Source organism: Aulonocara sp. 'chitande type north' Nkhata Bay, linkage group LG9 (genome assembly GCF_057382095.1).
Source record: "Aulonocara sp. 'chitande type north' Nkhata Bay isolate Kocher_YH1m ecotype deep benthic linkage group LG9, A_spYH_male_GT1.1, whole genome shotgun sequence".
Classification (NCBI taxonomy): Eukaryota; Metazoa; Chordata; class Actinopteri; order Cichliformes; family Cichlidae; genus Aulonocara; species Aulonocara sp. 'chitande type north' Nkhata Bay.
In genome coordinates, this window is record NC_141352.1 from 35,792,676 (window position 1) to 35,816,471 (window position 23,796).

Consider the following 23,796-nt stretch of genomic DNA (forward strand, 5'->3'; position numbering starts at 1 on the left):
TTATGGACCTGACCATAAGAGGACCAAAAATGTAGCCTTTGAAAACAACATATATTGTTTTGTACAGTTACATGTGTAAATACTGACCAAAAACCTTCCCTGTCTTTAGAATAGGATTAAAACATTAATAAGATCATGTTCAGTGATACTGGTGAACATGAGTGGAAAATTCATAGGAGCCTATATTTTTCATATATAAACCAATACTTTTTTGGTACACAGAGGGCAAGAAGTAAAATTCGGTGACATGCATAAATACCTCATGTAAACAAATGAGCCATTTTCAAAATGTCAAAATTGCCAGTCACGATCAATTCACTGTGACTGTCATTGACATAAGAATTTCAAATGGTTGACTTTGAAATTACATTAGTAACAAATGTATCGGAGTGTGAAAAATCCCCGTTTAAAGAGTCCAGTAGCAAATATACAGTACTATTAAAATGACACGAACACATGACGTCGACATGTTGCAACACTGCGTCCTTTGTCTTACATAATCTTCTCCCAAGATATCCTGTAAGATCTCCAGCGGAAGTAGTGACAAGTCATACCGGAAATGGTTGGAGTGAGACGTCTCACCAAAGGGCTGTCATATTATTATCTGTGCTGTGAGCTGTAAACAGGGACGCAAGTTAGTCAGCTTCACTTTAACAAGTCTCTTTTAGAGATTTACTGAGAGTAACACAGCATACAGTGAAGAAAGAATGGAAGACGACGTGCTTACCACGCTGAAGATACTGATAATAGGAGAAAGCGGCGTTGGGAAGTCCAGGTAAGACCAAGTGATCAACAAAGTGATGTCGTGGCTCCCTGCTAACGTTAGCCAGCGCTAGCAGGGATGTAGCAGGTGGATAAAGAGAATTTAGTTTTTAAAACGATGTAGACGGTTCAGTGCTGGTTTGTCCTGTTCTTTATTCTAACAGAGGTCAGACTGTCTTGGTACAACATGTACAAGAAATGCTTACAGTGTGCACACTGTTTAGCTAACGCATTAGTCAGATGCCAGAAGCTCTGTACGTGACATCAACTATGTGCACGTCTGACATAATTGCTAGAAACAGGCTGTTTTTGTTCACACTAATTTGATGGCTAAACGAGAAGCTGACACTCTTTTAAGTCCATTTACTTGTACTGCTAGCATCTCCGTCATTAAGAACCCAGCAGAAGGATCGATCCGAACCGGTCACGCTCAAGTAAGCGTACCCCTTCTCCAGATGGGACTTCAAAACATGTAAACGATACACTTGCTCTTGTCGTCATGTGGTAATCAGAGTCCTTATTAACAACATGATAATATTCCACGCAGGGTAAAATGCTTTTTACCCACATCAGCATGGAAGTTTATAGCGTGTGTCCCTGCCAAAAGAGATCATGATCCAGGTTTGCAGGTCTCCATAACAGTGGTCCCGGCTGCTGGAGGAATTCTGATAGCCTTCCTGAGCCATCAACCATCACATTGTAGACTATGGTGTTTACAAGCGTGCCTTCCATAGCCATAGAACATTCCGAGAAAATTATGCCATTGTAAGCCTTTAAACAAGTTCTTGACCAAAAGTACACCCATCTATTGAAAATAGACCAAAGAGAGGCAATAATAAGACTTGGAACTTCAGCATCAACAAGGACAGAGTGTTAAAGTTAAAATCAGCTATGTTTTAAACCAGAAAGCAGAGATGATAATTAATAAAAAGTTTGCAGTAATTTATGTTCTTTGCAGCTGATATTTTAACGCCCAGTACTGTGTCCGCTGTTAGCTGAAATTTTTCCAATTTCCTGGGTCAGTTCATTGATGTGCAACATGTGTCTACTTATACTAAAGAGTTCCCTTTTTTTTTTGAACAGGGCTTGTACTGCTAGTTGGCATCTTTTAATGGCTGGTCTGTATAAGCTCTGCCCAGAGGAAGGACTGGCTTTATGCCGACACCATAACACAGATCTGTGTTTGCTTATATTTCCAGAAAACAGAAGAATATCTAGACGGCTGTACTGCATGCTGTCTGCCGTGGCATCGTCCAGGCCGTGATGCATTGTTTCCAGAAAGCAATTTAGTATTATTATTAAATAGGATTTCGCTTAATACAATAAACAAAATCAGACCATGATTAGTTTCAAATGTCCTAATTTGAATCATCCATAGCCAGCTTTGGTAATATCAAATAGGTACACTTATTTTTGAATAGTTTACAGATATTTATTTTGTTTCCCTGCAATCTGAAGGCCTTAAATCATGACAGATTTGAATGCTTGGCAGGGAATGTATGTGTTTCATGTTTCCTGACCTGTACAGAATACATTTCTAACTTGGCTGTTTCCCTGCATGAGTTCATCAGCCATATGGCCCTCAAACAATAAACACTTACTGCTTCAGCATCTCTTCTGATGGCCCGTGAGGAAAAAGTACGAGAATTATGTCTGGGTCAAGGGAGAGGAGCGAGCATATTGCCATCGTCAGCGGGGCTGTTAAGGCCTTTGCACTCGATTAGTCATGGTTAAGAAACGAACCCTGTCCTCCTGACTGCAATCTAGTGGTGATGTCATCTGGAGCTTGACATCACCTCTTGCTTGCAAGTGAAGGACAGAGTGATCAATAGAAGGAGATAGAGAAAGAGACTGTCTCCTGCCGCAGGAGTCAGGGCAACTGGAAACCTGACTTCAGCTCAAAAGCATCCTCAAGAGAGGAGAATACAATTACTAAAAAACACACGTGTGAGTCATGATGAGGTCTAATCTTCTTATTTCCATCTTCTTGTCAACAGCCTCCTACTAAGATTTACAGAAGACACATTCGACCCGGAACAATCAGCAACCATAGGTGAGTTGAACATGTGAGGTCTGTTAAAGGGTAAAATGGATCATCATCATCAGCAGCAGCAGAGATTAAATAAGACACAGACGTAGAGTAGTAAACAGTCACAAAGACAAGGATCTTGAATTTGAGTAATAATAAGCAATACATCGATTCATCTGAGGCACAAACAGCATGAGCTCATTTAAACCTGTTGTCTCATGGGTTAGTAATGATGTCCACATTACATATGAGTATGCTAACACTTTAGCATTCAACCAGTGTCAGGAGTAGAGACTAAAATAGGGGTGCTTTTGGTCTATGCTGCATAGAACAACACATGCATTTGTCCTCCACAAGATGAACATGAAAGAATAGGAGGAATTAAAAAAATTGCTTTTATCTATCAAAATACTATCAAATATGACTATGAGTTTATATCAGCACTGAATCTTTAGTGGTTAATGTTCACATGCAACACTTGTTGTGATCTCAGTCAGCAGCAGCACAGCTCCTGCAGGCAGCTGTATAACCACGGTGGAGCCAGGAAGGAAAAGGAGGAGTAGATTTTCAAAAAGTTTGATGAAGCAGCAGGTTGCTGCCAGCATAGAGCCCGACCAGTATAGGACTTTAAGATCAATATGAATATTGTTGTGACTTGAGACATTTCTTGAATTTCTTCAGGCATACAAAAGAGTTTTGTTTTGTTTGTCTGTTAATTATTTATGTGTCCTTATTCGAACAGTATGATAGTGCAGGTTAAAAAAGAACTTGTTTTAATGTCACAGCAGGTTGTGGATTATTCATTTATGCTGTGCTTAAAGTGTTGTCTATACCTAATACCTCTGTCGTCAGTCAGTTAGTGTGAGGGTCTGTGCAGACATCCACATGTCTGCCAGTTTTTTTTTGTTTGATTTTTTTGACCACGTGGACTTGTCCTCAGAGAATTTACATTACAGCGCATCAACTACACATGCAACCAGGGAGAAGACGTCAAGAAGTGTAACAGGAATGACTACTCAGCCAGTCGTACTCCAGCTGTCCGTGTCTGTAATTCAGGCTGGTAGTTGTTTGTAGTTTCTAAAGACTTGTTGTTTGAGACTTGGAGTTTGCATGTTCTCCTTGTGTCTGTGTGGGTTCTCTTCAGGTACTCTGGCTTCCTCCCAAATTCCACAGACATGCAGTTGGTGGGATTAGGTTAGTTGGTAACTAAATTGCCCATAGGTGTGAAGGTGAGCGGGAACGGTCTCTCTGTGTTAGACCTGTAATAGACTGGCAATATAGAATAGAATTAGAATAGAATTCAACTTTATTGTCATTGCACATGCACAGGTACAGGGCAACGAAATGCAGTTTGCATCCATCCAGAAGTGCTTTAGCCGTGATATAGATATATTACAATATATATTAGCAATAATATAGATATGTAAGTATATTACAGAAATGGGTCTATTATGGTATGTTATAATGTACACGGTATGAAGTATGTTATGAATATTCTATAACTATAAGTATGTACAGGCTGTAGTGAGTACAGGCTATGAACAGGATATAAATATGAAAAACTATACAGAAATCGGAGATATACAGCTATACAGAAATGTGAACTATGCAAGTTATAAACAGTTGTAGGATTAAAAATTATCGTATGTACAGAATGATTATTTACACAGAATAATATAGGGCGAGAGACAGGATACACCCTGGACAGATTGCCAGGGTGTATCCTGTCTCTCGCCCTATGACAGCTTGGATAGGCTTCAACCCTCTCGCAACCCTAAAATTGGATAAACGGAAGAGAAGTGATGGATGTCAGTCGGGCTCTAGAACAACGTTTTCTACATTAAAATAAATGAATTTGTCATAAACAGTTGCAATATGGCCATTTAAGCTGATTAAACACACAAAAGCAGCGTGATACCAGATAGAACTGTCTGATATTTGATGTTTGTGCACTCAGACTCTTAGACCAGCGAAACATGAGAGGGCAGAAGAGACAGTTATGCTGTATATCTGTAGTACTGATTTTTAATTAGAAACGTTGAAATGGATGATTTGGAAACTCTACAGAATGACTTGCTGCACTATTTTCTAGTACATACTGAATCATTCAACTGGTGCCTGGTTTTAGGCTTTACATGAGGATATTTTCTCCATAAATGGATACAGTTGGTGTCCAAAAGACCAAATATGCTGAGGGAGGACCACCAGACCAGATGCCCGCTGTCCCAATGCGAAAGCCAGTCGTGGTCATACATGACGTGAACTTCTGCCGTTGTGTGTACAGCATTAAACTCTAGCTCACCACAACACATAAGTTGAAGTACACCCTCAGTTGACACATGCATTTGATCTTTTCATAGATCGTGGTATTCAATTTTGATTAGGAATATCAGAAAGGTCTTAAATTAGCTGTAGTAACAATGAGGTTACGGGTTTTTTTTTTTTTCAATCCTGTTGCTCAGCACTATTTGCAAACACCACCACTTATCAGGACCTCAGTAATGTAAGGATGTTAGTGATGCCTGCCAGAATATTTGTGCTGTGACACACCCACGCAAAGTTGGAGTTTTTAACAACTTTAAACAACTGCAGTAGACTAAAGTGACAACCATGCTCAGCTAAATGTACTGTCCTTCACTCTGTTTCCCAGCCTGTAGTGTGCAGGCCTGGCTGAGGCTGCTGACAGATACTGTACATGGTCTGGAGCAACGCAGCCACAAGTTGACGGACTTTTTATGTTATCTGTTCCAGGCTCAGTCAGCATACTGGCTGCATGTGTTTGCTAAACCCCCAGTACCTACTGCAGATAACTGTAAAAGAGACGTTAAAGTTTAGCTTTTTTCTTCTTTTTCCTTTTTAAGTCAAGCTAGGGTCGCTAGGCAGAAATGTGGACGTTTAGGAGATTCTGCAGCACTTGGTGAGCTAAAACTAAAGTCACCACAATCCCACACACTGAGACAGCCACAAAGCTTTCAGATTAATTTTAAAGTTAATGCTGTGTGGAGAAAAAAAACAATCTGTGGCAGACCAAACTATCCATCTTATCTGGTAAAGGTTTTTAGAAGTAGTGGCAACCCCAAACTGTGTATCTGCAAATAATATCAGACCAAACTAATGTGGTTTTGTGAATCGCTTGTAGCTCACAATGCTGTCTTTGTTAAAACGGCCGAAAAGCACAGATCCCAAGAGGGGTTGGAACGGAGAAAATACTTTGTTTTGTCAAGGTCAAGGCACGGGCCGCTACTGTTTTACTTGGCCAGCTGGGATTCTCTGCCAAACAGATGTCTTTATTGGAGTCAGTTCTGTGCTTTGACTTGAGATTCAGTTTTTTTTAATCTGGTATCATTCAGTCTCAGTTAAAGTATTTTCTTCATCTCACCACCCCGAGGCTGGATTTCTCCCATTGCCAAAGGCTGTCTCGACACATCATCACACTAGCACACAGAGTGTTAAATGATCTTTTGCGACGATGATCAGCAGGCACATTAGCAGCTTTGCATTTATGATACTCTTACTGGTGGCTTAAAGCACCTTGTTTCTTCTCGGTGCCATCGTTGCCAAAGGTTACAGACAAAAGAGAATACAGGCTAACAATGATGTGTCATTCCCCACCACCACTCTCTCTGTGTCGAACTAGTGGGTTGTGCTGCTCTGCCTTTGGTGTATTTATATCGTACAGAGAAGGGCCTGCAGAGAGCAGCCCAGCCTTGACCTGTAGCACTAGTAGCATCTTGTTGTGTTGTGATATTGCAAACAGATGCATTACTGTGCGTTCCCTGGGCAAGGCCCGTCTGTATATGTAGTGAATTAGAGCAGAAGAGACTGGTCCAGGTTCAGGGAAATGTTTAGTGTAAACTCGTCTCCACATGCGCCTGGCAGCAGTATCTGAGCAACCCTGCTGGACGAGAGGAAGAGCTAGTTGTTGTGATGGGCTTTGTGAACAGACTGTGTATTTGTGTGTGAGTGCGGTGCCATATATCAGCCTGTCTTCATGTCCCCTTTCTCCTGCTCGATCTCTCTTCTGTTTTGGCTCCAAGCTGAACTCCCCTCCTCAGTCCCAGATGTAAAAACAAGCCCATCACAAGTGTACATTGCCCTGGTAAATCTGTCAGTGGATGCTAAAACACGGCCTATATGTCATCCAGACGCCGCACGCTCCGCTCGCCGAGACACTGCAAAGAGGCAATAGAGGAGATTTACTTGTTGGGGGGGGGCAACATTGTTATTTTCACGTCTGCTCCTCTGGGACCTGGCAGGGATTTTTAAGACTGAGTCATTGCTCACTGAGCCATTTTACAGGTGCCGGCCTTTCATTTTTTTTCGTCGGTTTTCGTTCAGGACGTTAAACCGTACTGTCCTTTCGTCGTGTATGTGAATGCACGGTCACACTGTAATTTAAGTGCAGGACACGGGACGGGCGTAATGCCAGTCTGAATAACCAGAGGTTAACACAAGTTCATAGACATTGTGTTTTGACAATTCATCTTCAATAATTATGGTCTGTCACCATGATATGATATTGTTGGCAGTAATTGAACAAACCTGTAGGAGTCATCATATTGGGCCTGAAGCAGGATGAGGTAATCATGTGGGTTTCGGTGATTAACTGCCCCTTTCTTTTTTTTCTGTTTTCTTTTTTTTTCATTGTCTAGGCGTTGACTTCAAAGTGAAGACCATTTCTGTGGATGGCAACAAGGCAAAGCTGGCAATATGGGTATGTTACAGACTCTATCATTATTCCAGTGCTTTAGTATCACTCGGTTAAACAAACATGCAGCTCTTGTTTGTCAGAGCAGAAAAATTAACTATGAAACAGCTCCAGCTCAGGTCTAGACCGGCTCTTCTCTCAAGTAACCAGAAGATGGCGCTTATGTAACACTATTTCCACCCCTTGATACCAAGGAGTGTGTCTGTGTTGTTCGTGTTTGTCTGCCCTGGTTTGTAGCCACTGGTTTTTTCCTTGCAAGTGTGAGCAGTAGTGTGCGTTTTGCAGGACACCGCGGGACAGGAGCGCTTCCGAACCCTGACGCCCAGTTACTACCGCGGTGCCCAGGGAGTCATCCTGGGTAAGCAAAGCTATTAGCACCGTCATTGCTCAAACACCTGTACGTGCATGTGCGTGTGTGTGTGTGTGTGTGTGTGTGTGTGTGTGTGTGTGTGTGTGTGTGTGTGTGTGTAAGCGCACATGTGTGCGGCCTTTGACTTTACAGTCATGCCCCTGTTGTAAAGTGAGTGATGGCTTTTCATCCTGTGACTCACACACATACGCCTGCCTCTTTCTGGAAGTTAGTTTATACTCTTAAATCAGAGTCTTCATAAGGTCATGCATGTGCAGCATGTATACACACACACACTACGGAAAGTTAAACCTCTAAAGCAGACTTCCTCTACAGTTCATGGTTTTTGACCACACTAATGATGTAAAGTAACAGAAGGCGCCTCGTTGTATCAGTGGGATTTTGACACCCCCCCCCGCGTTTTTCTTTTGTTTTTGTTTTTTCAAATAAACCAGTCATGTGTTTAAGTTGATGTTCCTTTATTTTATTGCGGTATTTATTTTAACTTTTTTGTTAGATGATAATGAGGATTATTATTAGTATTAATATTATTATTACCGAAGTGGAAATTACAGTGTTATTGTCAGTAAAGTTTCATTTGCTCTGTGATTTTCAATGATAAACCAGTCAAAAAGGTTCAGCAGTCAAGGACTTCTTACACCTGTCAGATTAATTTTAGTGTGTCAGATGGTCCTATTGCCTTACACACCATAACTACTTTTGCATAATTATTGCAGTTCTCTCAATCGTGCATCCAGAAAATCCACTCACTCATTCTGCACTTAAAATATTTTTTTCTCATCCTGTGAATGAATATTTTCCTGCATTCTGAGCATGCCCTGTTCATTCTGTGTCACAGTGTACGACGTCACGAGACGGGAAACCTTTACAAAGCTCGACAACTGGCTGAGTGAGCTGGAGACATACTGTACAAGGAATGACCTTGTTAAAATGCTTGTAGGGAACAAAATTGATAAGGTCAGTGTGTTTGTCTATAAAATTGTGATGTTAAGGGTGCGCGTGACATTTTTAATATTTAGCTTCAGTGCAGTCTTCCCTTGGTTTATGCTCTTTAGATATATATGTGATACACACACAGAACAGGGAGATGGATTGCCCCAAAAATAAGTGTGTTTTACAAAGTGAGCCCTCGACCAGCTGATGGATTGCTAAGCTAAACGATAGTAGCACTTTCATATTTTCTGGCAGCTGGTCCTTTGCCAGGATACCAGAATCAGTAAGTGGAGTTAAAAACGTGTACTGTTATGAATTCATTGCGTTCTGATCTTTGTCTGTGAAAACCACTTTCTCTCTCTGGCCCGTGACGACCACAGTAGCTGACAGCCCAACCCGACAGACCTCAAATAATCCATTACCTTTCCTTTGTTTTAGGAAAACCACGAGTTAGACAGGGCCGAAGGGCTGAAGTTTGCAAGAAAACATTCCATGCTTTTTATAGGTAAGTCAGGAGGATTCCCCGCTCTACAAAGAGCTGCCGGGCACATGAGTTACACCAGACTGTTTCACAGGGGAGGCAGAGTTTGAAATAACTATCATACTCGCCGAGGAATGCTTGCATACTTCTATTTATAAAGCAGGCTTCATATATCATCTTTAGTGCACTCTCTTTTTTCCCCCTCTGCTGTTATTTTTCAGGTTTGTCAGTAAAAAGGGGGAACTTAAAAGTTAACACCTAGTTTTTATCTTGAGCACTTAAAGTGTTATTTGGTAATATGTAAAGATTTCTTGACATGTTTTCCAAGCAATTCTCAAAGATATTTCTCGTGATTTGTCATAGTAGGATTTATTTCTTTATGCTATGGTTATTACAATTGAAATGTTCCTGGATGTTATCATGCTACGCAGCAGGTGCTGACTAGAGCCAATAATAACCTGCTATGGTCCAGTATTAGCATCGTGGAGCTGACAGTTACTGTTGAGATGTTTTCCACCACTCTGCACTCCTGCTGGGGGGGCCAGCAGATGATGACATCAAGACGCAGACATTAACAGTTGTTGTTTCTGCGTTTTGTCTTCTTTTTCTCCACCTTTTCCAATCTCTGCCTCCTCCCCATTCCCGTCCCTGTCACTTCTCCCCTCCTCTCTCCTTCCCTCTGCACTCTCTGTCCTCCCAGAGGCGAGTGCAAAGACGAGGGACGGCGTTCAGTGTGCGTTTGAGGAGCTGGTGGAGAAGATAATCCAGACTCCTGGCTTATGGCAGAGCGAGAACCACGGCCGAGCAGTCCAGCTCACCGACGAAGACGCAGGAGGTGGAACCTGCGGCGGCTACTGCTCCCTTGTCTAGACTACCTATACACACACATTTAAAGATTTACACGGGACAAATACCCTCGAATACAAGCATATCCACACACACACAAGCATACACACTTTAAAAGAACAGCTTCCCTTCCTGCTGTGTGCTGTCCTGAGCTCCGTCCTCACACATCAAGGCATTAGAGATCCAACTTTCTCCTCTCTTCTTAGGTGAAAGTGTTTATTTCTCTCTCGCAGACAGACACACACACACACACACACACAGACCTTTTGCACACTTTCTAGTGACAACGCGGCGCTAAAATGCAAATACAGCTCAGCTTTCCTGTTAATGGAATTTGAGTGTTTCTCTCTTTCTGTTTTGTTTTGAGTCGCAGTTTTGTGCAGTCGCAGTGCCACGGTCAACACATTAACCGTTCTCGCTTGATACTCGTGTGATTTAGTTATAGGGATGCAGTAAAGCGAGTCCAGAATCGTGAGCCAAAGCTTGTCAGACATATGGCTAAATCTCTGAAGTATGATAATGAGAGTTGAAACTCTTGTATTTGACCTAGGTTTCTTTTCGTATCAAGCATGCTTTTTGTCCTTGGCGTACCTCGCCTTAGCAAGCACAGCTGCATCAAAGCAGGGCAGACTTTTCTCCAGTGTTAGTGTCACTTTTCTTCTGCCCTGCACTTTGTCCTGTTCCCCATGCACAGGCTCTAAGATTATAATGCTGCTTATGGAGGAGCTTATCAAGCCGAGCCGTCTTGTATTTTATCTCGGCACTCTCGGTCAAAGGCTTGGATCAAATGACTCTGTTGTGCACATGACTGCCTCATTTCTTTCCAAGTGTTTGGAATGGTGTTTTATGACTTTTATTGACTTGGACTTCAAACTAGTGCTGTGTTTTTTGAAAAGAGCATAAATCAAAGAGACTGGCACCAACATGCTTTCCACTGGGTGCTGAAGAAGAGGGGACCTCTTAAAATTGCACGCCTTTTTAAAAAAAAATTTTTTTTAAATGTGTGTAACAAGTTGCTTTAATGGAGTGCGACCTACTGGCACTCATTCACTCAGACAGATAATATCAGTAATATCACCACCACTGCTAGTCTTTCATATAGATCCCTTTGACTGGACAGAGACAAAGGAAAAGTGTTCAATATTAAAGAGGGCAGTGAGTCATACGGGTGTCTCCACTGAATTTGGAAAAATCAAAGAAAAAGCTGTGCGCTCCACATTGCTAATGGATTTCGCAGTTCTCCCATCTCTGTGTTAGCATCTGAGAAACACTCATAAATGTACTGTACCCCTGACCTCTGACCATGTTTGCAGTATTCAAGCGCTGGCATATGTTCCAGGAAATGTACTTCTGGGGGTTTGATCTCCTAACAGGGATAGTGAAAGTGACATGAATTTGAGCATGTCTCATCACACATTGATTTTTATTATTTTTTTTAATTGCATGGGAAATCTGTGTGCCATTTTTTTCCCCAGTTTGTCTGCTGGTGAATGACGTTTAGAGGCTTACTTATATTTAGCTGAAAATAAATGCTAATTTACCATTTAAATTTAATGGTTACAATAAAAAGGAAGTAGGCTTTTACTTATTAAACTGGTATAGCTGTCTCTTTTGTGTTGAAATATGTCAAAACATTTATAAACGTTGTATTTTAAGACTTTGTCGGGGAACCTTTGTGTAAAGCTGAATGTATCCATATTTCACTACAAATTGCCCTATGTATTAAACTAAATAAAGTTCTTTTTTTAAGTGAATATAAATGGATGTGTTGCTGCTGATGTGTTACTTGACGTGCCCCTGTCATCATTGCCATGTTAGAAATGTGGCTGCTAGGTGATGGGTTTTCACCCGGCACCCGTCACATTCCTGTGTCTTCAGAATAAAGACTTGGTGTTTAAACAGTGTCCGAGGAGCCCTCAGACCCCAGACGTGAGATCTGTCTAAATCATCTTTTTGGCGAACTCCTCAGGAAGCACCGCCGCAGCCATAATTCACTCTATCAGTGCTTTAACTGGGATGTGAATAATTCCTGAGCCATTATAAAAGGGTCAGGGTTGGCAGCTAAACCAAGAACTCTTCCCTTGTAGCATATCCCTCATTTCTTGCCACACTCTGGGCAGCTGTATGTCCCAGTCAAACAAAAGAGACGCGGAGCCCAAAGTCTTCCTGTGGTCCAACCATGTGCTGAGCTGCAGCACCACTGTTTCCTCATGCCTACACTGAAAAAACAGTCTTCGAGGAGCTGAGAGATTATATATTTTGGAGAATACGTTTGTTTGGTTTACCTTTTAGTGACATATTGTGCAAAGTTGTGCAGTGGATGGTAATTTTCGAACCCCCACCCCAACCTCAAATGCTGTATGCATCAGAACCTGAACCTTTTATTTAAAGAAGGAAATGGAACTTTTTGCGATTTAGAATCTGTTTTTTGTGAAACTGTCCTTGGCAAAGACAGATGGACAACTTAGATATTAGATCTACTGTGAAGACAAGGTTAGAACGCGCAAACTCCACACATAACCAGAGGCACTAGAAGACGAGGTTCTACTGAAGCACCAATGGCCTTTACATAAATGGACACTGCACTCCAACAGTTACTGAATAGTTGCATGCCCATGCAAAAAAGTAGACTAACTATAAAACTATGGTATATCTGAATTTCACCGTAGTGTTTGACTAAAAAGACACGACTCATGTCAATTAAGGTTAAAAAAAAAAGAAAAAAGGTCACCTTTTTCCAAAGTGAGTTGGAAAGTGTTTGAATGTTAAAAAAGTGATGATTAAAAATTAAATTGTCTTTTTGGCAAAAAGGTTAATGTGTTGACAATGGCTCAACTTACATTCAGAATACAGGGATATCAGGGCAGTGTAGCAGCTTGGATTTGGGGTGGAACTCTATCAAGTCAAATCAAGTATTTTTATGACTTTAAGTGTCAGGCTAAATTCAGAGATTCATCACAATCAAACCTGCGACTGAGTAAAATGGGTCTAGCGATACCCAGGATGCTAACCTCTGAGAAGCCTTTAGTTGTAACAGTTCCACCTCTGGGGTAGATGTTCCAAATTTATCCACCTAAAGCCAAAAAAGTCAAACTTTGTGCTGGCATTGCAGGAACATGACTGGATTACCACATCAATAACTTGATCACCCTCAGTGTCTGTGGTTTCAATGCAATTCATGCAGCAGAAGATTCAACAGTATGGCTTGAAGGGGTGGATGAAAGACGGTGGTTTCCCTGGGGAAAAGAGTTTTTGGTAAACCTTGGTCAAACAGAAAAGCACTGAAAGGAGGATTAAACACTCTTTGGCACCCAACATGTCACATGAAAACACCCAGAACACCTCATGTCCTGACACACCTCGCTGTCTGAGAAAGCCTGAAAGCTGCTCTGGGGGGCACTGCTTGATAGACTGCTCTCTGTCCTGCTGCCTGTGTTTGAGCATGCAGCCAGGCACAAAGCTAACAGAGCAGATCTGGCTCTCATTAGCACAACCTGGTCTTCCTGCTCCTCCTCTGCCTGCCAGAGCAGCAGGCCTTATGGGTTAGCGTTCAGATGAGCTCCTCAGGAGAGCAGTCATGCTGTCGTGTGTAAAAACCTTATGAGACATTGGGCATCGTTTCATAAGGTGTCGGGTTCCCAGACGGCACTCACGTCGTCATGCTTATTGCCATTTTGCTATCAGGTGATTGTTTTGCCATGTTAACTTATATAAGTGAGGAAGAGAGTGAGAAGGTGATTGGAAAAAGATCATCCTCTAGTACAACCACCTGCACTGACTATTGTAGTGAGGAGCTGTGATATGGTAGGGGATAGGGCTGAAAGGTGCAGCAGGCCTTTGCTGAGTTTAACAGAACTTCTGGACAAGAGCTCAATGTCCTCTGCACTTAGGGGTTTAACCTCACTTGTTGATTGTAAAAGGAGCCCGTAGGTCTGCAGATTGTTTCACTATTTTCTTTCTGAGGTAAGTTAGAGGAAAATGCCCCTTTGCTCCTTTTCCTTCCTCTAAAGTCGGGCAAAGTCGAGCTCAGGCCTCCCTTAGGTAAGCCACTGAGTCCCAGAAAACTGGGAGGTAATGACCTGCATGACCAGAACTGATGGCTCTGGCACTGCAGGTGGAAACACTTTGATTAAAAGGAACCTAGTGTTTACATTGTTGCACTCGTTCACATTTAGACCCTTTGACATTTTTGTCAGGCAGCCGTAGAATCCAGTTTCAGGCCTGATCTCTTGAACTTGAACTGTGCAACCTCCTGTGTCCTTTGCTTCACAAAGAACACCCACCACCTCAACCACCTACATTCTACAAAATCTTGAACCTTATATGGGCTTGTTGGAATTAAGCAAAGTACTTGAATGGTAAACTCCAATACGGTTCACAACTAAGGCCACAGTTTCCATGTAATTAAATAAAATTCCGCCATTACAACAAAACCTTAAATAAAGGTGTAAAAAGGCAAGCATAAGTTACTCCATAATACAGCCCATGCCCTGAAATGGAAGGCATACTTACAATGTAAGATGAAATATGGTTTTGCCATGAAATGACCAGGTTATTATAAACTTCAAATTATTCACAGGATAATTTGTGTCACCTTTTCTGTAAAAGATGTGGAAATAGTTAAGGTTAAGCCCCTCCCCAATATGACCTCCTCTCCAAAATGTACAGCATAGTGAACACTACTTACCTGCTTTTAAGTATTTGTTTGTAAATATAACTATATCATAATTTCAAGTAAAATATTATCACAAAACAAATAAAGTAAATTCTATTTAATTATAGGGAGATTGCGACATTAGTCCCTGGGTGTATTATAGTGTTACCAGAATTTCTATAGATTTTGTCGACACATCCTCAAGAGCAGCATGTTTGTTGCATATGTGTATAATAACATCAGGCTCCACATAACCTAATAAGAACAGGCCCAGGGTGAACAGGTGACCTCGGTCTTTGTTCAGCGTGAACCTCTGGCCTCGGATGCATGTAAGTCAGTTCAGCGCATAATAGATCTGTAACTGAGTTTCCTCATATTTGATACCCTGTCAATCTAATTTGAACCTAAATGATTGTATTGTAACTCACTCCTGTTATTTTCAAAAACACAGCACCGTGTGTACTAGTCCTAAAGAAAGCAGGAGATGGGTGCTCTTCAACCTCGAAAAGAAAAGTCCTCTTGCTGTTGGGGTTGCTTTCATCCCGGCCTCAGGTTACTGTGGCAATAAGCGGGAGGGCTGAGGACAGGCTGGCAGGATGAGTAACTTCATTCATCGTCTCCCCACCCATAATTCCCCATGTTCACGTCACTTCCATCCCGTGTGGCATATCTCCTGCCACTCACTGCCTCTGCGTCTCGCATTCCGCAGCCGTGTCATCATCATCCGCCGTGTCAGATCGCCCCACCAGATGCTACCGCTGCAACATGGAAGCAAACAGCCATGTACTCAGGCCATCGGCTTCTATAATAAACTAATCACATTGTATCAACATGGACTGGGTGTAAGCTTTCCACATGCCTCAAACATTTTCATGGACAGGACGCATGTTTGACTGCAGCACTGCAGAAAAAAAATTAATAAACTCCCTTCTGGGTGAGATGATTGGCATGTATAGAAACAAATTCATTATTTTGTATAAATAATCTGGGCCCCTGTGTAGTAATTTCACTGCTTATTTTTCTTTTCCAAGCTGATCTTAATTTTGGGGCCAGACCAGAGAATTTTGTTGTAAACCACCAAGACTAAAAGACCCCAATTTCATTCTCTTTGAAGAGGCAAGGAGGTCTGTAAGGTCCTGGAAGATCCACAGTTATTCGACAGAAGCCGTTTTTCCGCCAGGCCAGAGCTTAGCTTGAAAGAAGGGAGAGATTTCTGAGGTTGAAACTTCCAGACACTGTCGAGATTTCCCAGCGTCTTGTAGCTTACGTCCCTAACCTTATATAGAAGTCCAGATCACTTTGTTTTTTTTTCTGACCATTTGCTGTCCTTTACGCCTTGGATGAAACCTGAGCCTAAGTTTATTACTACACGCCACAGGAAACCTGGGCTCCTTAACTGTATAGTGGACAATTGAATTTGAAGACACAAAGCCAACCTACATCTCCCACCCTCCTACCAGCACCCTTTAGTCAAATAAAGCTCTCTCCAGGGAAATCGCAGCCAGGTCATGCAAACACAAAATACTTTCATTTCATTCTGGTTGTGTGTCTTCCGCGATCCACTTTGTTGCAGGAGTTCCTTTCAATCAGATTATATGGAATAACAGAGACATGACAGTTGTTTTGTAACCACATAGCTTACAAGAGTCATTTAGCGGGTTCAAGTACAGGTATGTCTGTCCGTTCAATGGCCTGACAGAATTCGTGGTTTGATCTTATGTTACCTAAGGCTATAGCGATCATAATTAAGCAGGTCTTTGGGTGGAGATCTGCCACTTCACTCCTCCTGGGGAGTACACCACATTTTAGCAGCTTTGTTATACTGAGGAGAAAAAAACCTGCAAAAAACAAAACATTAAGAAACTACCAGTTATGAAAAAATTTACATTTTAATGGAAATATTTTGAAGTTACATTTGATAAGCGTTAGCAATCTCCACAAATTTGATTCACAATAAATGTTTTTTGACTAGCACATTTAATTCTTTTTAATTCAATTTTATTTTATTTATGGGTGGGGTGGCTGTAGCTCAGGTGGCAGAGCAGGTCAGCCACTAATCAGAAGGTCGGTGGTTCGATCCCAGGCTGCCTCCTGGCTGCATGTCAAATATCCTTGGGCAAGATACTAACCCCATGTTTGCCTACTGGTGGTGGTCAGAGGGCCTGGTGGCGCCTATGTCCGGCAGCCTCGCCTCTGTCAGTGCGCCCCAGGGCAGCTGTGGCTACAATGTAGCTTGCCATCGCCAATGTGTGAATGACTGAATGTAGTGTAAAGCACTTTGGGGTCCTATGGACTAGAAAAGCGCTATACAAATGCAGGCCATTTACCATTTTTATATAGTGCCAAATCATAACAACAGTCACCTCAAAGCGCTTTATATTGTAAGGTAGATATTACAATAATACATACAGAGAAAACAATCATATAAACCCCTATGAGCAAGCGCTTTGGAGACAGTGGGAAAAAAACCCTCCCCTTTAACAGGAAGACAACTCCAGCAGAACCAGGGCGGCAGATGGCTGCCTCTCCCTGGCAGATTTCTCACAGTCACAGTTGCATATCAGACAGAATGCAGGTTTAAGAAACTTCTGCATTGGCTTAATTTTTTGAACCTGACAACTAGGGGTGTGGGGTTTAGCACTGTTGCCTCACAGCAAAAAGTCTTGGATTTGACTCCACTATTTGGCCGGGGCCTTTCTGTGTAGAGTCTGCATGCTCTCCCCGTGTCTGTGTGGGTTCTCTCTTGGTACTGTGCTTCCTTCCACAGACATGTGGTTAGTGGGTGATTCTAAATGGCCTGTAAGTGTAAATGGTTATCTTTCTCTGTGTTAGCCCTGCATCAGATTGATGACCCGTCCAGTGTGTACTCCCCTCTTACCCTATGGTAGATTTACACCAGCTAGTGGGCCTGATATGTTATTTCCAACACTACAGTTTTTCTGGACACTTCTAGAGTTGTTTTGCATGATTCACAGTTCAAATTAATCCTTATAGGAACTAAAAACCCTTTTAAGCTCAATTCTATGTTACTTTGAGCCAACTTTCTTTGGATTGATTGTGTGAGGTGAGCATATACTAAAGGTTCTGCTTCTGGATTTTGACTTCTAGTGAGTTCTATAACTTATAGATGCAATTTTTATTTTCTTTTGAGCACACATTTCTGTTGCCTATTCTACTGCCAAGAAGCCATATTTGGTTTTCACTCACGTTTGATGAATTTCATCTTGTGTTTCAGCTTTAGGTGGCTGTGAATTTCTTGGAATTTGGAAAGGAACTGTTTTTGATTGTTTGTTTCAGATGTCAGATGAAACCGACACCTTCAGATGCCATAGACTTGGTAACCAGATGTGCATACATGTGGACATTCCTGTATGCCTGCCTGCAATATCTTTGTGGCTGTGTTGGTGTGTGAGCGTAGTGAGGTATAAAGGAAGCTGTAGTGCTAGATTGGCTACTTCGGGATCCCCCAGTTGCAATATGGCTCATGTTATTACCTGCTGAGCTCCAGCTTGTGTTAACGCAGAGCAGTACCGTCTGCATGTCTTGCTTTACATCAGCTTTCACAAACACTGTGCCCAGAGCAGGTTGTAATAAAAAAACAGACCCCCCACCAGCACCACACCCTACTAATACCTTGTGCCTCCCCTGGGGCTGTGAACTGATATTGTAACAATAGTGTGTATGGGATTGGTGGAGGGGTAGCCTCTTGCTTCCCCACAGCTATAACCTTGACTTCTTCACAGGGCTCAGAGCAACTCCCAAATTCACTTATGGAGATGGATTTCTGGGCTCGTTTTCCCAGGAGGCAGCAGTCCTGCACTCAGATATTTACATTCATCCAATCAAGTGTCAGACAGTAGCACGTATATATATTTCATTGAGCTCATGAGCTGCCAGCCATTACCACCTCCACTGTGTGGAGATCAAAGTCTGACTCCTTTATTTCACTTTCTCGCTGAATGGTATGAGAATAGGGATACACCTCTCAGGCATGTATGAAGCTACTGCCAACAGCTAGTTAGCTTAAAATGTAAACATAGGTATATCATAAACGTCAGCCTAGAACTGGAAGCAGGGGGCAAACAGCTTGCCCGGCTCCAAAGGTAACACAATCCTACCAGCATATTTAGAGTTCACTAATAAACACTTGCCAGACTAGCTGTTTCCACTCAAAATACTAAGGTAAAAATGTGCAGAAGCACTCCTTATCTAACTCTTGGCAACAAAGCAGATGAGCACATTTACCAAAGTATCCATATACCCCTTCAAATCAGACAATGTGCCATTCAGACACATTTTTGCTTCAGTAGCCTATTAACTGACAGATCTGTCTCCCTAAATACAAACCAAACAGGCCATTAGGCTTTAATTCAATATTTTACTGGTCTTCATTCTAACATTGCTCAGCCAAGCTATTTCAGCTGCAAGGAACCTGACAGTTATCATATTTACCTTCTGTCATGGCAACGCTGACAAGAAGCGTTTAAGCTAATGCTGGTTGTGGCCTGGTACCACGAATGCACTGGGTGAAAAAAAAAAGCTGTGAGGTAAGACTTTGTGCACATTCTGCTGCAGTGTAAATACAACCTCATTTCTGAATGTCCCTTCTTTGTAATGCCGACTCAGGGAAGTATCTCCTATCTGTCTTTTCACAATCACTAACAAGAAGCCCATAAAAATCACAGCCAGACTGCTCCGAATAAAAGCGATACTGTCTGTGACCATATATGTCCCATAGCAGTGGTCCCGTGGCCATCTGCACCCAAAAATTATAATAAGCATTATAAGCATGTTGATTGAACTCGGAAAGAAGAATTGTTACAGAGTGTCCTCTGTAGCAGTGAAAGGATCATATTTTCCAAAGGCCTCAGGAGGTCTTGTACAGTCCTTGCCAAATGGTGCTAAAGTCACGCAGCAGGCTATAAAGCGCTACTGTACACAGTAACTGAGGTCTCCTTAGAGGCAGATGAACCACAGCTGAAGATAGAAACCATGCAGATGTCCACTTAAGAAACTGGTCTTGGTTTTGAAACGTCTACCTTGGCTACCGCTGGATTTCCAATGAGTCAGGTTGGTCCAAGATTTTAGAATAACTTTGATTGCTTTCCCCCCATGAATTCAGACTTCTGTCCTGGAATACTGTGTACATTGGGTTTATGCAGTCTAAATAGTGATTAGTCCATGTAGGTCTTCTTTTTTTGTTTAACCAAACAACAGTATTTGTGAGAAAAGAAAAAGAAATCAGGCTTTTAACCCTCAGGTGATTGTACGTGGCCCTCATTCATTGGGGTCATTTATGACATCTGTTTTCTTTTACTGTAAATAGACAAAACAAATTGCAATACAATCAATTCAATTCAATTCAATTCAAAGCCTATAATATTAAAATGCATCTATTCCTTTACCCTGCACAACTTTCAGTTCATGTAAGAAAATCAAAGAAGGTGGAAAGTTGAAAACATCTTTTATGATTAAAAATATCACAACAGCAACTATAAATGTAAGACTGGAGTCATGAATGAACCCACTTTGTTACTTAAATAGCTAATTGTGATCTCTACATATGGTTTGTGATATAAATAATAGTCTTTTGGATGATTCCTAAAAAATAAGAATAGCACAAATATACAAGCAGTGTTAAGTATGTTTAAACACATAAACAGGGTTTATAAATTACGGTGTTACGGTTAATGTTTTAGTTGCTAAACACCAGCAACCGTCTCTACAGTCTCCAATTAAAGATAGCAAGTCACACATCACCAGAAGATTAAAAGAATCATTCAGTTTTAAACACAAATAAAAGATTCTTTTAAGAAATATCAACACTGAACTGGAAGTCTTAGCTCTGCTTTTTAAATGTACTAGATAGCTTAAACATTATTAATAATAAGAAGTAATCAAAAAAGTAATGATAAGTAAGTCCATGGCGTATCAAACAACAGCCAAGGAACACAGATGCATTTCTATATGTTATCCCTGCATAAACATAGAAAAACAATGCTAATGGGCTTATCTATAGCCAGAAGTCACATGCTCACATTTTTTGGACTAGGCTAGATATCTGATAAATGTCAGCAGTCTGCTTAAGCAGAACGGTTGTTTGTAACCTGACTTCATCAAACTGATGAAATTCTGAATCCAGACAGCTTCTCTGTGCAATTTCATGCCTAACATGTGTACACATTTATCTGAGTAGGGGGAGAAAACAAAGGGGATCCATAACTAACATCTGGAAGAATGAGCTCCTGCATTGGCCGAGTGTGCCCACTCAATTCCAGATTTATGGTAACATTACAGCTTTGGCTCCGGGTATGTGCTTGAGCAATGTGAAGCCTATTTATTTGCTGGCCTTCGAAACTGCCTGCCACACTCATGCAGTTTGCCAGGTCTGCTGCCTCACACACTGTCGCTATGTCTCTCCTCCAACCTCCCAGAATGTTTAAAAATCACAATATGTTCTTATAAAATGGTAAAATATGTTTTAGCATCTGTGTTTAAGACCTTTTAAATACCACTCTGATTGTTCTGTAATGCCATCGTTTTAAAATACAAACCCAATTCCAATGGGATGCTGTGTAAAACCGAAATAAAAAACAGAATGCAATGATTTTGCAAATCTCATAAACCCATATTTTGTTCTCAACAGAACATAGTAAACATGTCAGATGCTTAAACTAAGCTTTTTACTATTTTTTGAAAAGTATTAGCTCATTTTGAATTTGATGACAGTAACAAAAAAGTTGTGATGAGGCGATCAAAAGGCTGGAAAAGTAACTAAAGTACTAAAAAGAAAAAGCTGGAAGAACATTTTGCAGCTACTAGGTTAACTGGCGACAGGTCAGTAACATGATTGGGTATAAAAAGAGCATCTTAGTGAGCCAGAGTTTCTCAGATGTAAAAAACTGCATCAACAAATTGTGGAACAATTTCAGAACGATGCTGTTAAAAATGAAATTCTGAAGACTTTGAAACTGTTGTCATCTACAGTACATAATATCAGCCAAAGACTCTGAGAATCTGCACAAAGGATAAGACTGAAAAACGATAATTGATGACTGTGATCTTTGGTAAATGGTAAATGGACTGGTTCTTATATAGACCTTTTACTCTTTCTGAGCACTCAAAGCGCTGTACACAACTTGTATATTCACCCATTCACACCCATTTGCACAAGCACATTTTTCTAAGTGCTTTCTAAGTAACATTCACACACACATTCATACTTCGATGGATGCATCGGAGAGCAATTTGGGGTTAGTATCTTGCCCAAGGTGGTCAGACGAATTGAAATTTGAAGTTATTTTTGGACACTGCATCCTCCAGACAGAAGAGCTTATATATATTTTTCTTCAGGGAAAGCCTTGCATATTTGAGCAAGACAATGCTAAACCACCTACTGCAGCTATTGCAATAGCATGGTTTTGTGGTAGAAGACTCCAGTGCTGAACTAGCCTGCGTGCAAAATTTGGCATATCATGAAATGAAAAATTTAACTATCCTCTATCAGAGAACAGTGGGACAACACTCCTCTCCCAAAAGAACAGAAACTGCTCTTTTGGGAGAGAAATGACTGTTGGTAAAAAACAGAGCAGATGTTTCCCTGTCCCAACTTTTTAGAGAAAAGCTGTTATCAAATTTAAAATGAGCCAATATTTTTTTTCTTAAATCGTCCATCTTCTCAGTTTAAACATTTGATATATGTTCTATGATCCATTGTGATTAAAATATAAGATTATGAGATTTGCAAATCATTGGATTTGATTATTTACACTTATGGGCACAATATCCCAACTTTTTTGGAATTGGGTTTGTATGTTTCACTAGATCAGGACTGTGTGGGATTTCTTTCAATGTGACCACAAAGATGAGACCCACAACCAACACCCCCCCCCCCGGCAGACCTGACTGAATCCTGCTCAGTCTATCAACAATGTATTTTTGTGTTCCCAAACACAGAAAGTGTTAACGTGACAGGACCTTCCAGTCTCTCTCCAGGCCTCACTTGCTGCCAAACCACATTCCTCCAGCAGCTGCCATTTCTTACATCTGCTGCATTGACGTGGTTACACTTGACTGTAGTAAGGAATTTATTTAGATTTTCTATGATGAAATATTACACAGAGACACCAGGCCGTGCTCTCCTCTATGTCTTATTTGTGATCCCCCAGTTGTCATTATGTTATGGGTGGTTGTGGCTTCTGTTTTACTCTGGAGTGAAACAACATAAGTCAACGTAAGCCTTTATGAGTATTTTGTACATTTATTATCACTAAACGAGTCTTTTTGTTATTTTTTATACAGCAACTTGTGGTTAAAAAACTTGTAAAAATGCTTTTGAATTCTAATTATGCTCACAATAATCATACATAAAGAGTAAACAAAAAAACAAAAAATGCCATCAACAACCTAAAAATATCAGTTAATGGTACATCCAGTGGATCAGTGGCAAAAAATGACTGTAATGTTTTGGCCAGTATAAAACACTAGCACCTCAAGATGAGATCATTTTATCCCAGATTTATAATGAACGGCAATGCATAAGTATAAAAATCCCCATCTAACTTAAATGATGAGCTGGTGTTGTGTCCACACATAACAGACAACTTGTGTCTTAAAGTGTATCTTTAGACACTTTGTTACTAGCAGCTGCCATTAAACATATAATTTATTCCTATTTCTTCAGCAGACTCTGTGAAAAATACCACAGATACACACGGGCCCAATTATTCAGCATGACAATCATCCCAAAGACACGGTCATATCGGTAAAAGAATACCTGGATAGAAGAAGACACAATGAAACAGTATCAGTCGTAGATTGGCCTCACCAGAGCCTCAACATTGTTAAAGGCTGTACTGAGAATTTCAGGCTTGTTAGAATTGCACAAACCCTCTGTGCAAACTCTATATACTGTATTTTCATGTATGTTTGTATGCTTAATAGCACCTGTTTCCTGTTTTTCTACCAAAATATAAAGACATTAGTGTGGCTCAAGACTTTTCGACATTACCTT

At 41.0% G+C, this 23,796-nt stretch overlaps 1 protein-coding gene across 1 annotated transcript; it reads left to right on the forward strand.

The window, feature by feature from the left end:
• Window positions 1-559: 559 nt before the first annotated feature.
• Window positions 560-11,889, forward strand: LOC147322733 (ras-related protein Rab-18). Its single transcript, XM_086307279.1, has 7 exons — window positions 560-775; window positions 2,760-2,815; window positions 7,444-7,505; window positions 7,785-7,857; window positions 8,708-8,826; window positions 9,241-9,307; window positions 9,984-11,889. Exons 1-7 carry the CDS (start codon window positions 708-710, stop codon window positions 10,151-10,153), a joined length of 615 nt encoding a protein of 204 aa, XP_086163405.1. The 5' UTR covers window positions 560-707; the 3' UTR covers window positions 10,154-11,889.
• The last annotated feature ends 11,907 nt before the right edge of the window (window positions 11,890-23,796 follow it).